The following is a 16,227-nucleotide window of genomic DNA, read 5'->3' as shown; positions in this document are numbered from 1 at the left end:
GATGGAATCAAGCCACCATGCACCAGCACCACAACCTCTCAAACCAAGTCAAACAAGGGCAATAGCCACTGTGGGCAGGGGACGCAGGAGGATGTGGGGGGTTGCACAACAGGAAACATCTGGAAGCAAACATTATTGTGCACAGGGCTGGAGACACCCTCATGGAAACATGCACTCCATGCCACCTCCCAGGGAAATGAGGCCTACAGAGAAGCCACACCAGTGCAGATGAAACAAAAAGGAAGGAACAGTGGCAGGAGAGAGAAAGAAATGACAAGTGGCAGAAAGGAGACTGCCATGCACTGACTCCAACCTCCTGTGCCACCTGTTTCCTCATCAAAGCAACTGAGCATAATCTGCAGTGAAAGGGAGTGGAGACTAGGAAGGGGACAGGAGATGGGTCAGGACTGAAGCTAATTCTAGGGAAGGTCATTCAAGGGAAAACTATTTGCTAAAACTGCTCATCATCTCCATTTCTCCACACATGTCTAAATTCAAAGGAATTCCCACCTAGGAAACAAAGGAAACTTAGACTTTGGCAGTTTCTGAAAGCCTTCTGCTTCCCCAGATTCTATCTTTACATTAATAGAGAGCCTTTAGAGCCATTTCTCAATACATGTCATGAATAGCTTTTGATGTTATCCCATTAACATGCTTTCTACAGCTCTGCTCACAGAGCACTTCCCAACCACCTTCTAACTACACTTGTCTTACCAGTTCTTCAGCATAATTATCAGCTGTCGCTAAAGACTGACCCAGGTTTGGCATCTCATCCCTTCTGCACGGAAAGCAGCAATCTCATTCCTCAGCCTTTTTATTGGAATTTCAGTGGCTGTGCTAGCATAATGTTAGCATAATATAAAGATCACACAAAAATAACTCTGTGTCCCAGTGAGAAGTAGGTTTCTCTCCATTTCACATTACAATAAACTCCCATCTACAGTTAGTGTAAAAAGATAAAGCAAAATCTTTATATTCTGGCTGGGATGGGAAAATCAAAGAAGGGATCTACAAAGTAGGCTTGGCCAAATATATTTATCACTGCTGCAGGATGTGAAATCTCAACTTTCATAAAATAGTATTCACATGATCCCTTAGAGACAGGGAACAAACTTGCTCAGCTCTGACACATAGTTTAGGTGAACTTGAAGTTTTATGACTCCTCTAAGGCACAAGGCATAAGCAGTTCAGTCAGCATGGATCCTGACAATTAGCTAAAGATTAGCACCGTGCTAATGGCTCTTCCATTAGACAGCAAAATGCAATGGAAACAAGTTTCAAGTCTTACTGCATACCTAAAGTATAATATAGCACAAATATAGTGGAGCACAGAGCTACTGCAGGTTCTTGGTGTGGCTTGATTTCCACCACACTACACAGGCAGCAACTAAAAGATGCTTGCAAGTTTTCCCTTGCAGATGGAAGGAAATATGGGAGATGAGCTTAGTATAGCAGTGGTTGGATGTCCTTTATTTTAGCTCAGCTATTGTCCTGTGCTAGGACTAACTGCACTGCTAGTGCATGACAGAATGTCACTCTAAATTTTATTAGCAGTGACAGTCTACTTTGTTCTCATACTCTTCATATGTACATATATACATATTTTTTGCATGCTAAGAAAAAAACAACCAATATCTACTCTTCTCACCTAAACCTCCATGTTAATTATGCTCATTTGGAAGTGTGCATGGAAGGAACTCTTAAAAACAAGTCTCCCATCATCAATTCTGCTTGCAGAACCAGTACCTAATTTTCAGCTTGCCTCAGCACTCATTCTATTTTCAAATGTTCTTCCATACACATGAAAATGAGTTCTGATCTCTTCTCACTTGTGCCAATACACTCCAGACCAATTTAGTCAGTGATAAAAGTCACAGGCTACCTTGACTCTACAGGAGATGGTCCTCAAAAAGCAGCCTGCTGTCATGGCCCCCACTTAACTCCAGGGCAATAATTTCCCTTGCAATTCTTCCAAACAGATCCCACAACAGACCAAAGATTGCTCTACTGCAGCCCATGGTTGTGACTCTGCTTCCTCACTTATTCCTGCCCCTCTTAGGAGCTTCTACCTCATGCCTGCATCCCTAACGAATCCTTTGTTTCCTGCAAGGGTGAGGTCCAGCAGAGTCTCTCCTTCTCAACTCCTGGAAACAACTCAAACCAATAACCTTCTTGAAGTTATCAAAAACCTTCAGAAACTTTCTGCACAGCTTTTGCCCTGCTCTCTTGCCCTCCCAGTAGGTATTGGGGTGTCTAAAATCCACCAGGAGGACCAGGGCTGTTAATAAGAGGTTCCTTCCAGTTACCTGAAGTCTTTATCTGTTTCTTATGACTTGCTGCTCTCCACACATCACTCATCCCCTCCCAGAACTGCAGTTGTCACAGATTTCATGCAACTTTCTTATTTGCTTGCATTTTACTTCCCTACAGTAACAATAATAAATTACCATTTTTACAACAAGAGATACTTGCTAGTTACAAAATCTTGTGGTATTTAGAGCAAGTCAGCTAAAACTGATCAATTTCCTCTTTCCTCTGGCAAGGGGAGTCAAACCCAGGGAACACTGAATTTACAGCCTGTTTAAACTTTCCAGCTGAACCTACCCCGTTCTTAAGAAACCAAGGCCCCTTGAGTCACAACTGATCAAACTAGTTGGCATAAACAGAGAACAGGTGCACCTTACTTATATTGACTTACATATTGGATTTTAGATAATTAACCTATTTTTCTAATTATCAGACTCAAGGATTCTGAGAACAGAAACACCTTATCCACTTTATCCAGCTGCACATCATGGTCCAAAACTGCTATCATCCCTCCTTAAGTTCCATGCCCCTCTCATGTTTTAAAAGCATTATAAAAATTAACTCAGCACTTACACCTGTAACATCACTGTGCATTAGTAGCATGAAACCATGAAGCAGGCCTAATTTTGTTGATGGAGGAGCTTATGTTCCCTGATTCTGGCCTTTGGATACCACAGGGTCTGCTAGTACCGCTCTGCTAACTTCTTCCAGTGAGTCACCAGGGGTCAGAAATGAAGAACACTGTAACACTGTAACACCAGGTCCAGGTTCACTAATTTGTACACTTTCAAGGAAACCTCACAGTGCCCTAAAGGGAACGTTACTCCTTATCATCTGATGAAAAAAAAAAAATCCTTTAGTGATTCATCTGTCTCTTAAGACAATCCTCTTCCCTTCAGCCTCTTCTTCAGCTACTTCTACACAGTAACACGACTGTAAGTCATGTGAGAGTTGTAATATTATAAAGCAATAACCTAAGATTTTCAAAGATTTGAAAACTAAAATAATTGCCAAGTAGCCTCACCAGAGCCTGCTTCCTTAGGGGCAAACATACCTCTTTTTGCAAAGCATCCTCAGGTTGTGAAAGGAGTGGAACTGCTGCTTCCCTTTCAAATGTTTTCCCAGGGAGTGGTGTAATCTCCAGAGGGGACGACCTCTCTGTGGGGTGTTCATTGACAGAAGTCAGTTCAGAGCTGTTTTTATTCAGAAGGCTTTCTACCTTCCCAGATACCCCTTTCTTTTCAGCAAAATCTTCCTGGTTATCTCCATCATCACCCGTGGAAGTGTTGAAGCCATTTTCACCTGCCACTATCAGGCCCCAGTCAGCATAATCCATACTGTCCTTCTGCTCATTTTTGATGCCCACCTGAAAGGGGTCCTGCTCCAACTCTTTATAATCATCAATGTATTCAGGTATCTCCTCAAGGCTGGGATCTTTGCCAAGCAGAGACAGCTTCTTCAGGCTACTCACTTCCTCTGACGGCTCATTCTGGACTCCTACAGAGTGGACCATACTTGGGATCACTTGCCCAAGCCCTAGAAGTGAGGCTGGCCTCTGGGAAGGCCTCAGCACAAAGGTAAGGTAGGACTTGACAGTTTCAATTTTTTTAGGCTCACAATTGTCCTTGTGTTGGCAGTTGACGATGTAACAGCGCCGTTCAAACATCCAGGACAGGTCACAACCAGAGAGGTCACAGCATGCTGCGATGCAGTCGGACACGGACAAAGCGTGAGGAACTCGCATGATTTTAGTGGTTTCTAAGTTGGGAGATATTACTGCACCTGAGTATGTGGCTCCTTCTCTGCACTGCTCACAACTGGAACCTGCAACAACACCACCAACATAAGGCACAGCACTACATCCAAGTGATAATAGAGTTTATTGTGACCATAAATAGCTTTTAAGATAGAGACACATGGTATTCTGTTTAAAAGAGCTCATTTCCTTTCACTAACATCATCACTACTTTTTTAAGCATGTCCCTTTGCAGTAAAAATTGTACTTTAGAGGATTTTTCAGTGTAGGACCTTGACATATTTTGCAGAAGTAACTTTTACTTCCTGTGCTAATTCAAATACGTAGAGATAAAAGCAAATTGCCAACACTTAAAAACAAGAAAAGAGCAGAGAATAAAAAAAAATACAACACCAAAAAAACAAAACAAAACAAAAACAAACAAACAAACAAACAAACCAAAAAAAAAACCACCAAAAAAAACCAAAACCATGTGGTATCTTCATTACTTCCGCAGCATGTTCCGACTGGAATCTTTAGAAACATGTTTAGAAACAAAACTCAAATAAGATGCTGTAATGTCATTTTTTCACTTGAGAGAGACGGGAGCAAAACTCTAAATAGGAGAAAGATTTGCCATCTCATCTGAATGTCATGAAGAGTTCCTCACTCCAACATACTCACTGATCTTAATATAAAACCTGGATCAATTTCTCAAACTTCTGTTGCTTTACCCACAAGTTCATGTGAAAACCCAAGAGCTTGCTCCAGTATGGAGCTCTTTCCTTCATTTCCAGTAACGCTAAAATTTTTTAACATGACATCGGAATTATTTTCATAGCACATTACAGACTGAGAGTGAAATGGTCAAAAAAAGCATGAATCAACATATTGCATATTCGAGTCAGTTTTTAACATCTTTTCTAGGTGTTTTTTCCCTGCTTATAACTGCTCTTCATAATTCTTCTCCCTAAAATCTGATTATGTTTCAAGAAAGTTGAATAAAGCCAGAAAATCATTGTCTTTGGTTTTCAACTGGAATTGCTATCTCAATGAATGAAAACAAATGTGCCCCCACTGTGGAGCTAACACAGGAATGGAAGTCAAAGCTGACTTTGCTTGCTTTGTACCTCATTATTCACAATAGGAAAAATGAAATCAAGGAGTAGGAAGAGGCTGGCAATAGGGGTTAGGTCAGAATATGAGATGCAGAGATTCTCCAGCACCACATTACAGTTCCCACCACCTCATCTGGGCTGAACTGCAGCACACTCCTTCACAATACATGGTCTGAATATAGCTATCAAAATATATGTGCAGAATCAAACTGCCTGGGAAGAATGTAAAGCTTGCAAAGTAGGTTAGTTCAATGCAAAAAACCAAACAAACCCAAATCAAACAAACAAAAAAATTACACAATATACTGAGGGACAGAGAGGGCAAGATGGTATGATGGTTTTGCAGAGCTGGCTGTGTGGGGTAAGGAAAAACATGAAATGAAACAAATTTTAAAGAAGATTGATGATATGCAAAAATATAGCTGAATAGGAAGCTGACAAAAAGGATAAGAACTTCAAGAACCATTTTTCTGACTGCAGCTGCTCCTTCACACAGAACTAGGATGCTGTCAACTGTTCCACTTTACACTTTCAGTGAAAAAAATCTACCCAGGGAAACAAGCACTTAAAACAACCTATCCTGTTCTTATACAGCCCAAACATGACGTATCCTTATCTGTACCCAGAAGATGCTCAAGATTTCTGCATTTTTTTCTGTTACACTGCATATAAACATTTTCTCTACATTCCCTTTTACCTCCAAGAACATAAGACGGTGGCAGAGACTCAGAATTGCCATCACAAGTCTTTCGTTTAAGTTGTCTGCACAACTTAGGAGAGCCAGAAAAAGTCTGGGTTAAAATGAAGTATAGGAGTCAGGCATCCCATTCAACCATTCTGTCTTTTTGCAGCTCAAATGCATTTAGTTAATCCCATAAATCAGTAGAGAGATGAGTAACAGGCCTTTAAAAAGGGAAAACAGAAACATGACTCTGTGCAAATGTGTAATACCAGGTCAGCAACAAATCATTACAATGAATACTTTAGGAACAGCACTATTAATGTGGGCCAAAAAGCTCCTTTGATGGATGTTTTCATCACCCCCACTTCTCTAACTTAATCCTGAAACAGAATGTGAAGAGTATGTTAAAAAAAACCCCAAATGATGGCTTTTTGATGGCTGTTTTCATCACCCCCACTTCTTTAACTTATTCCTGAAACAGAACGTGAAGAGTATGTTAAAAAAAAAAACAAACTGAAAGTTTCACTATTTATTTGCTCCGAACAGAATGACCAATAGTTCTTGCTTAAGAGACAGGCCTACACAACTGGGACACTCCACAGCTCTAACGTGAGGCCAGGCTTCAAGTTCTCAATCAACTTCAAATCTCACTGCACCACTTTTAGTTTGACACATCAGTTATCACACTGCAGCGTCAACATCCCTCAAGATTCATGGTGCTTTTTTAACCATAGAGAGAAACTTGTCCAGCATATTTCTAAGATGATACATGAACCTAGATCTCCCCAAGTACGCAACCTAGCCACAAACCTTGGCTACCTGCTTTTGCAAATGTGAGAAGGTTTCATCCCAACAAGGAGCAGAAAAAAATCTCAAAGTAATGGAAGTTTCATCTTGCTTTGTCTAGCATTACACCTGAGCTGAATTGTAGCAGTAGGTGTGCAAGAAAGGATGAATTTATCAAGCTCTTTTGGCCTCATACTGGGTGTGTCTACTTCACATGAAAAATATGTATGGTCTACTTGGAGTGAACTTGATCTGATCTCTAATTTCATATTCACTTACATCTCATCTCCAGTCTGCAGTGGACTCAGAGATAGCGAGGTCTCTTATTTACAGAAAATTTACTGAAGGTGTGCAATATAAAAGGTCACTTAGTAACATTTGTATCTGTCACAGTACTACCCACTGTGTGAGATCATAGCACAACTATTTTATTTTAATAAACTGATCTCAGTTATTAAACCTCTGTTCTACTCCGACCACTAATGGCAAAACCCAGCATCATGCAATTCTGTTTCAGAAGAACTCATTAAAGTTACCAATAGGAAGACTGATTCCCTTTATTAAAACCCCCCAAAACCCTCTGGAACATGAGTCAAAAGCCTAAAACTTCTGCAACCAAAGTGTTTCCCTCGCTCTTAGCTGCACCCTGTTATATCTACAGCAGGACAACACTGACATATCCAGAGACCTAGTTAGGCAAGATGGTTACCATTAAAAAAAAACCCAACCTGTATCCCCTACCAAAATCCTAACAGAGTCACAGTGTGGAATACAGTTTCATTTTAAAGAGATTCACTCCTTTAATGAGGGAACATCCATACGTTTCTTTGAGCTTCACACTTCTGCTCCTTCACGTCTTGGAGCATGAGTCCATTGATGTCAGGAGCCCATTGGGAACACAGCTGTTCCCCTGTTGCGGCTGGCTGGAGACCTTTCCTGAAGTGGACAAGGAAACCTAAGAGTTTCTCTCCCCCATGCTTGTCACAGACATATTTTATGAAAAATCCTTTTGCCAGGATCTTTTCTCCTGAGAAGCTGAGAAGCTTCAGCTTCTCCATGTTTTGCTGCTGTGGAATGCATAAGGGGCATCTTTGATTGGTCTCATGTGGTTGTTTTTAACTAATGGCCAATCAAAGTCCAGCTCTCTCAGACTCTCTGATCAGTCAGGAGATTTCATTATCATTCCTTTCTATTCCTTTCAAGCCTTCTGATGAAATCCTTTCTTCTATTCTTTAGTATAGTTTTAATACATAATTTTCTTATACTATAAAATATATCATAAAATAATAAATTTTAAATATATCATAAAATAATAAATTTTTCAGCCTTCTGAAAAATGGAGTCAAGATTCTCATCTCTTCCCTCGGCTCTGGGACCCCTGCGAACACCACCACACGTGCTCACACAGCCATGAGCACTTGAAAGATTTGCCGGCAAGTATTCTTTAGAGAGTCGGTAAAAAATTGACCATGTACTAACACTTAGGTCATCACAGCTCATCACCCCAGCAGAACTATCCACTCTGCTTGCTTTCCCTAGCAGCAAGCACTGTAAGAAGAAGCAGAAAGAAGTGGCAAAAGGAAATGTACAGTAATAGAGAAAAGCTCAGATTCAGACCCTGCACCAAGAATCATCACATTTGACCAGAATCCCATTACCTTTTTTCTGGCAGCACAACATTGAGAGCCCACATAGCACATTATTCTCACAGCCTAAAAGCCTCTACCTGAGCATGGAGGATCCTATAGCATTTTGCTACAGGAAGAGTAGGATTGTCCCTGTTTTCTTGCCATATGCTCCATCTACTCTCTTTTAACAGCAAACTAGTTCTATTCTGTTTTTAGGCTTAGTGATCCTTTTAAAAATCTATTCAAGTAACTTTTATCTCATTTGGTGAATTTTGAGATGAAAGACATCGCATCAGTAAAAAATAAGTTTTGTTTTTTCCTACTACCATTATAACACACTGAAACAATTTTGATAAGTTTCTGGAAGCAAAATTAAAGTAAGTTTTTAATTTTAGTTACAGTCATCTAAGAGGAGAAAGTAAAATTCCAATTTTCAAGCTAGAGATAATTTCCACAGCAGAGCTATAAACCCCTGCAAAGCACACTTATATCATAAATGATGAAAAAGGCTTATACTCAATCAGCTTTGGTAATGCCCTACAGAGGGTACTGTCCTTGAAACCAGAAAAGCAGTAGCACTGACATCGGAACATTTCAACAGCTGAAATTTTACTGCATTGGTTCCTCTAGCAGCAGCTAACATCCCTCCACACCATGAAAGCACTTTCGTTCTTTTACTTCAGGCTGCCCTGAGGTTGTCTCTCAGGTCTTTAAACACAGATACATATGCGATAACAAAGGCTATCAACAGTAAACATCTGCAAATAATGATTTGCAAAGCCTTTATGGTCATTACAGCAGCCTTCACACTTCTTTTGTCCAGAATCTGTCAAGGCATCATAATTAGTTCAGTGGGTCTGATCATCCTTTCCAAGTATTGTTTTCATTCCATCAATTGTCATATTGCCTGTTTGTCGCTGATAAATCAACTAAGTGCTATTTAAAAAGAAGGGGGAAAAAATATTAAGAAAACAGAAGGGTAGATGCACAGCTGCAACTACTGCATCCCTCCACAAGGAAATACCAGATCACTTCCAATGGAGGCATGGACAATGTGAACTAACCTGGCATATGGTGTAACTCACTATGATCTCAGAGATTGTAATCAAGCACTACACCATCCTGTATCTCTGGAAAGACCTGTGTGAACCAGGACACTAGAACATCTAGGCATGGTAGTATAAGTAACAAAGAATGCACCACGACCCCAGGGCAGTGGTTCCACTGTCATTTCAAAGGCACACCCACATCGTAAAGTGTTCCTTGACACTCCTGGTTTGGGCTTTACATGTTAGACATGTAGGAAGAAAAGGGTATTAATCTTTTTCAAAGTCCAAGACCAGTAGTAGTGAAAAGTGTTGAAAATTGAGGGCTTGTAATATATTTAGAAACACCTTTTGCTAGAGTAAATAAAAGGACATTGGTTATCAAAGTTTTATCAAGTAAATAAAAGGACATTGAAGGTTATCAAGGAATCTGGGAGATCATATAATCTACATCTGGGCTAGGTGGACTTGAAAACAGGAGACCAGATGACACAAGACCTATGACTGCAATTACCTGGTAATTGCTGTTTATATTTTTGTTGGAGTGGCTAATCTCAAAACAAAGCACACAACACACACACACAATATGACCAAACCAAGAGTCAGCCATGAGGATGCTATTGACAATATTTGCAGAAATGCATTTTAACAGCAGTATTTACAAGGTCTGCTTCAAATGCCAAATTAAATATGCCTGCTCAAGATGAGAGCTAGACTTAATTGCTTCCAAGATCCTGGACTCCCAGTTGCAAAGTAAACTCACTTTTCTGTGCTGGAAAACAATGTCTCCTCTCTCTCATAGAGAAAAAAGAAATTGATACATTAGGAAAAAAACATTAATTAATGGCCAGGATAATTGAAATGTATTTCAATATATGCTGCTTTCATCAATGAATGGATTCAAAAAACTGAAACAAGATTATAAGCACACTAAGGAATATGTATATGGATAAATTAGGAGCTGCATCCAGAGATTTTGGAAATCAATCACCCAAAATGCATGAGATGTTGAGTGACAGAGGCATGGTACCCACTCATACCTATTGCTACACTCACCTCAAGCCTCCTGAGAGGCAGGCACATTTGTCAGTGATGGATATCTGTATCAATTAGGTTTATGTGGCACATCTTGGTAGTTGGGGCAGGGGGAAATTGACTGCCAGAATATCTGTGTGAGAAGACACCAGAAAATGCCCCATGTCAGGACAGAACCTGTTACAAGACTGACTCACAACTGGCCAAGGTTGAACCAAATGGATGGTGGCAGCTCCTCTGTGATAAGGTTTTACAAAGAGGCAAAAAATCTGGCACAAGTGCAGCAGGCAGGAGAGAGGAGCAAGAAAATGTGAGAAAAGCCATCCTGTATACAGCAAGGTCACTGAAGAAGGGATAGGAGGTGGTCCAGTGCCAGTGGAGGGATTCCCCTGCAGCTGTAGTAAGAACAATGGTGATTCACTGCTTCATTGTCCTGCTGCAGTCCATGGAGATCCACACTGAAGCAGATACCCAGCCCTAAAGCCCATGGAGGACCCCACCTTGAACCAGGTGGGTAAGCCTGGAAGGAAGTTGTGAACCCTTGAAAAACCCAGACTGGAGCAGGCTCCTGGCCTGAATCACAAGCCCATGAAGAGGAGTCCATACAGAAACACATTTTCCAGCAGGACCTGTGACCCCACAGGGGATCCACGCTGGAACAGCCTGTACCTGAAGGACTTTCATGTGAGAAGGACCCATGGTAGTGTAGTTCTTGAAGAATTTGAGCCAATGGGAAAGACCCCATACTGGAGTAGGGAAAGGGTGAGGAAAAAGCAGCAACAGAGTGGAAGCATTATGAACTAATTGCAACCTTCAGTCCCTGATTTTCTGAGCTGCTCACGGAAAGAAGAAAGAATAATTGGGAGTAAAGTTGAATATAGAAAGATGGGAGAAGTGAGGGCAAGGTGTTTCTATAGTAGTTCTTACTTCTCATTATCCTGCTCTGCTTAATTGACAATAAATTAAATAAATTTCACTAAGTCAAGTTTTGTCAGCTCTTGACTGTAACGGGTACATGAATGAGACATGACCTGTCTCAATCTCAGTCCGTGGAGTTTTTAATATTATTTTTCTCTTCTATCTTGCTGAGAAAGGGAAGTGATAGAGTGACTTGTTGTGTTCCTGGCAGCCAGCAAAGGTCAACCCACACATTCATTAGAAGCAGTAAAACACTATTAGTCAACAACTATCATGCATGAAATAAAACTAAGTAAACATCACCTAAACAGGACAGAGTAGCCCACCTCAATGTCTTTTAATGAGCCAGAGCACATTTTTCAATATCCTTCCAACATTATTCATCAGTGAGGCTGTTTTTCTCTTCCCTCAGTGATGGAGTATCAAGCCTTTCTTTCCTATATTAAGTCAGTCTTCTCATTATCTTAAATTAAAGCAAGTGTTGAGATAACATGGGGGTTTTTTTTAAAGAAAAGGTAGCTTTTAAAGGCACAAGCTCATGGGCAGAAAAAACCTGCAGAATGAACATCTAGCAAATTCCTGAGTGTCAGTCAATTCACTTTAAAGCCTGCACTGAAAAGAAGTCCTTTTGACTTAGAAAAGGTAAGTATTTACTGATACACTGTAGTAAGCACATCCTGGAACTTAGCAGGAACCTCCCAGTTTAATATTAATTGTACTAAAATACCACAAATTACTGAGATGGAAATAAATACTAACATTTTTACTAAAATAATATGAGCTATTAGGTTATATTATCCTCTAAACACTGTGAACTGGTAGTTGAGATACAGGCAGAGGCTTGAAATACAGCCGGCATTTTGAGAGCAATGGTCTTGTTCTCAGATAAGCAAAGCGAGCATAGCAAATTTGCAATTAAAACAGATAACTTCCTATATGCATGTGGAAGATGTTCTAATCTGCTAACAATTAACAGTATTATCACAAGCATGAAACTGTGACATTCTCTACAGGCAAATTCCAGTATTTACTGCACATTACTGTCTTCTGCTGAAGTTGCTTTGTTTTTTTTTTTTTCCCCTAAAGATGCTAGCATAGACCGTACAGCAGGTACTCAGTATCTCACAGGAGAGGATTTTATTTACAAAAGGCACACTTCTTCACTACAGCAACAAAAAACTCAGCTCCATGTTCTCTTCAAAAAGCTTGGCACTATGAGATCCTCATGGTGATCTTGATGACTACCTCAAACACCACCTACAAGCTCAGACATAGGTAATGACTATCCCCCTCAGCTGTAGGCTAATATCCATCCCCTTTAATCCAACTTTTCCAAATTCAGCAGTCAATTTAAGCTTTAGCATATTAAGCAAGTCTCTCCCTCATGAAACAGCTCATTCTGTTTACACTACAAGAAGTGAGAGTCAGACAGTGGTGCATTATTTTCTCAATTTCTGCTAATATGGATACTACCAGTACCACCAGAGATAGAATTCAAACAATATTTTTTTAAGGAAACAAACCCGACTTCTTAATATATTTTTCTTCAGTTACAATATCAAAACTACCTGCACCAGAGTAAGTCTCTCTCTGACAGAGGCAGTATTAATCATTCTTCATCTGTCTGCTTATGCAAATAAATTACCTATTCCTGTGGCTGAAGCAGAAACTTACAGGACTTTCCTGTGTTTTTTTGAAAGGATAGATATGTTTGTACAGAGTATGATGAGGTGAGAGATGTGAACCATGCTACTCATATATAAAAATTCAGAACAAAAATGTAGCTCACAATGCAAGCAACACATTATTCCTCAATTGCTCTCCTGGAAGTGAAAAAGAGGGAAACCTCTTTGAACCCTCCCACCACCCACTCTCACCCTATGCATCTCCCCCAAAGCAGCCTGCTGAAACTGGCTTCAAACATCTACTCACAACTGCTTTCCTCCCTTGCAACTTACGAAGCTGCAACTTACCAAAGCTTTTACCACTGAGGAATCACAGGATTTCCCAACTTTTGCCTTATTCATATTTATTTCACAGCTCAATACACACTCCAGGAGTATTAAATTCACTTGTTCTGTCTGGATGATTCAGACACAGGAGAAGTACTCCTACCTGTTATTGTCCATAGGAACAGGCAGAGTACACCAGGTCCAAATGCCATGCTGCACCAGGAAGGCAGTGACAACCGCTTTTCCAGCCAGTGGTGTGGGAATGATAGGTCTTAATGCTGGGGTTTTTTTCTAATATTGTTTAGTGCCCTGCTGTGGCCATCAAGCACTGAAACAGACAGCACAGGAAAAATTAGATCAGATGTGAGCATTAGAATTAGAATTAATTAGAATGTCACAGTTAAAGAAAATAGACAGGTGACATGCAGGCTTTATCATTACTTCCTGACTTCTCGATGGATGACATAGTAGATCAGGCATGCTGAAGATACAGAACAAATTACCTACCTGGAAATCTCTTTCTCGAGATACAGAAACACCCCAGAAATATTTGCACTCTTGGCCTCCAGTACCTCAAACCCCACAAATTCTCTGTCTGCAGTTATCCAGACCCTGGTTTAGCTGTGACTTTAAACTAGCAGGTAATTTTAACCAAGGAATCACAGACAGCATTCTCCATGCTAAAATCCATGCAGTGTTAAGTCAGCTTTTGAGTGCTCAAGCTATTCTTTTCCAGCTATCAAGGCAATGCAAGCAGACACTACTCCAGAATTTCTAGGGAGACATTCCTTGTCAGGACACTAAATTCTTCAAGTAAGGTATCCTGAGCAACAAATAGATGTAAGGAATGAATAGTTCAAAGCAACATTACTCATGCAAGACTCATGCAACAAAAAAACCAGTTTAGCCAAACTCCCCCCACATAAAGGATCCTAAATGGATGCTTGACCAAGAAACACTTCTGTAAATGAAAACACAGGTAGTGTTTTTTTCAGTGAACAGCCCTTTTCAAGGCAGAGTATCACACATTCATTACATGACTTTCATATTTCAGCTGCCTATATCTACATGTGATAGAAATGCTGCTAACTGGCTGCTCTTGGCAGGTTCCTTGCCACACATAATTTTATATGATGAAAAACCGCCTAGGTTTTTCCCTTGCAAAAGGAAAAGTAAGTTACTTAGACAAGCCAGGGCTGACTGAACTAGATTAGAAACCCTAGCAGCTCAGCAGTTGGACTTTTGCTCTCTGAAAAGGGATCCTTTATTGGTGGCATGCGTTTAAGTCACACAAACAACTGGACTCTGATCTGCAACTTGCACTTCTGTGACTGACCACAGCTTTTGCAAAGCAAGACAAATCTCAAGACAAAAGGGACCAGTTGTTTGTTTTAGATATTAGGAGTTCTATCAAAAGCTGAGTGGATCAACTGATGGATAATAAATAAAATAAATATTTCCCCCAGTTAGAAATACTGAAAGAGTGTGGCTCACTAAAGAGTGTGGCTGCCTCCCTGAGGAAGCTGGACCAGCACAAGCCAAGTGAACACGAACAGGTCGCTTAACCCGATACAGAGTATAACAACTAAACAACTAACAAAAAAATTTAAAAGACAGCAGTGGGCTTGAGCTAGCTTCACCCCACGTCCCATTCCTCTGACAGAGGATGCTGTGATGCTGGGATTATAGAAATCAATGAAGAGAATCATATTGGTATTCAGATAAAACTGCATATTGCCACTGCTACATTTTGCCAAGTATAATGGATTTTGCATTGTGATTTCAGCATACTCTGTATTGCTTCACTAAATCAGAAATCCCATGTCACAGTAAATATCTCCAAATAATTGTCTGATATTAGACATTGCATTATTCATACTCTTATTAACTTTCCAAAAGCCTGATCCTTGACTTCTTGTTTTGTTCTATCCAACATAAAACAAAATCCCCTTCCTAAGGCAGCTGCTTTAGTGAGGATAAGGTGGTCTCCCAACCTATTCCATGCTGCACAATTAGAAAAATTATCTCTGATCACAAAAAAAAACAAACCCAAAACAACAAAACCCCAAACAAACACACATTATACTGCTTCTAAGACGATGCTATTTTAATACCTGTTGTTAGATGTTCTCTCAGGAAGCAATTCCTGCCAGAGGAGATGTGCTCCTCTGTAGCAAATTTAGTAAGGCTTGACTTGAGAAAGAGCAAAAGGTTGTTTGGATGCTTCCAGGTACTACTTCTATGATACGAAATTTTCAGCAACAGGGCCATTTTTTGCTGTCTTGCATTACCTAATTGCTCTTCTGTCCTTCTATTAACTATAACCTTATTAATATACTATAATATATTCCATATACTTTAATCTTAGTTTTGTAGCAGACAAAGACCAAAAGTTCTTATTTTCTTTAAGCCAAGTCATTTTAAACGATCCACTTATGCAGCCACTGAAATAGCCACTGAGCAGGGTCAAGGTACAGGATCATTGGCAACTGAAGAGAAATGAGCACTTTTGCACAAGAGGGAAAGTGTCAGTCCTGAAGGTCCCACAACATGGAACCTTGTATTCTGATTTCACTGTAAAGGTGAAGCGAATGGAATTGCTTAATTTCACACTGAAATGAATTATGAAGATCAACACAACCCATCCACAGAATGGTTAGGGTTAGAAGGGACTTCTGTAAGATACCTTATCCACACCCCTCAGCTCAAGTGGGGTAGCCTGGAGCTGGCTTCCAAGGACCACGTCCAGACAGATCCAGTATCTCTGAGGATGGAGACTCCACAACCTTCCTGGACAATCTGCCAGTATATGGTCACCTTCACCATGAGAAAGTCTATTTATCCAGATCTCAGTCATGCAGACAGATCTCCAGCTGAAGAGAGATGGCTTCTTAAGCCTTTCCTTAAGCTGAATCCAGCAGCATACACTTGCCCATGTAACACATGGCACAATGTGTCATCTAACACATTACTCAAAGTGATTATTTTTATTTGGTGCTTTATTTCAGACACTCAAACTA

At 40.2% G+C, this 16,227-nt stretch overlaps 1 protein-coding gene across 4 annotated transcripts in view; it reads right to left on the bottom strand.

Moving 5' to 3' along the window:
- The window catches only part of KIAA0319 (KIAA0319 ortholog), a 57,239-nt gene that overhangs the window by 31,690 nt on the left and 9,322 nt on the right, over window positions 1–16,227 (bottom strand). For all 4 annotated transcript variants that reach the window (XM_077179987.1, XM_054630522.2, XM_077179979.1 and 1 more), the window contains exons 2-3: window positions 13,371–13,535; window positions 3,362–4,131 (exon numbers count right to left, since the gene is read on the bottom strand). In XM_077179987.1, the coding sequence (XP_077036102.1) occupies window positions 3,362–4,131; window positions 13,371–13,419 (819 nt within the window). In that variant the 5' untranslated portion in view covers window positions 13,420–13,535. The remainder of the gene's footprint in view (window positions 1–3,361; window positions 4,132–13,370; window positions 13,536–16,227) is intronic.

The sequence above is a fragment of the Agelaius phoeniceus genome, chromosome 1 (assembly GCF_051311805.1).
Source record: "Agelaius phoeniceus isolate bAgePho1 chromosome 1, bAgePho1.hap1, whole genome shotgun sequence".
In the NCBI taxonomy this organism is placed as follows: Eukaryota; Metazoa; Chordata; class Aves; order Passeriformes; family Icteridae; genus Agelaius; species Agelaius phoeniceus.
This window is presented reverse-complemented; position numbering and strand designations above follow the sequence as displayed.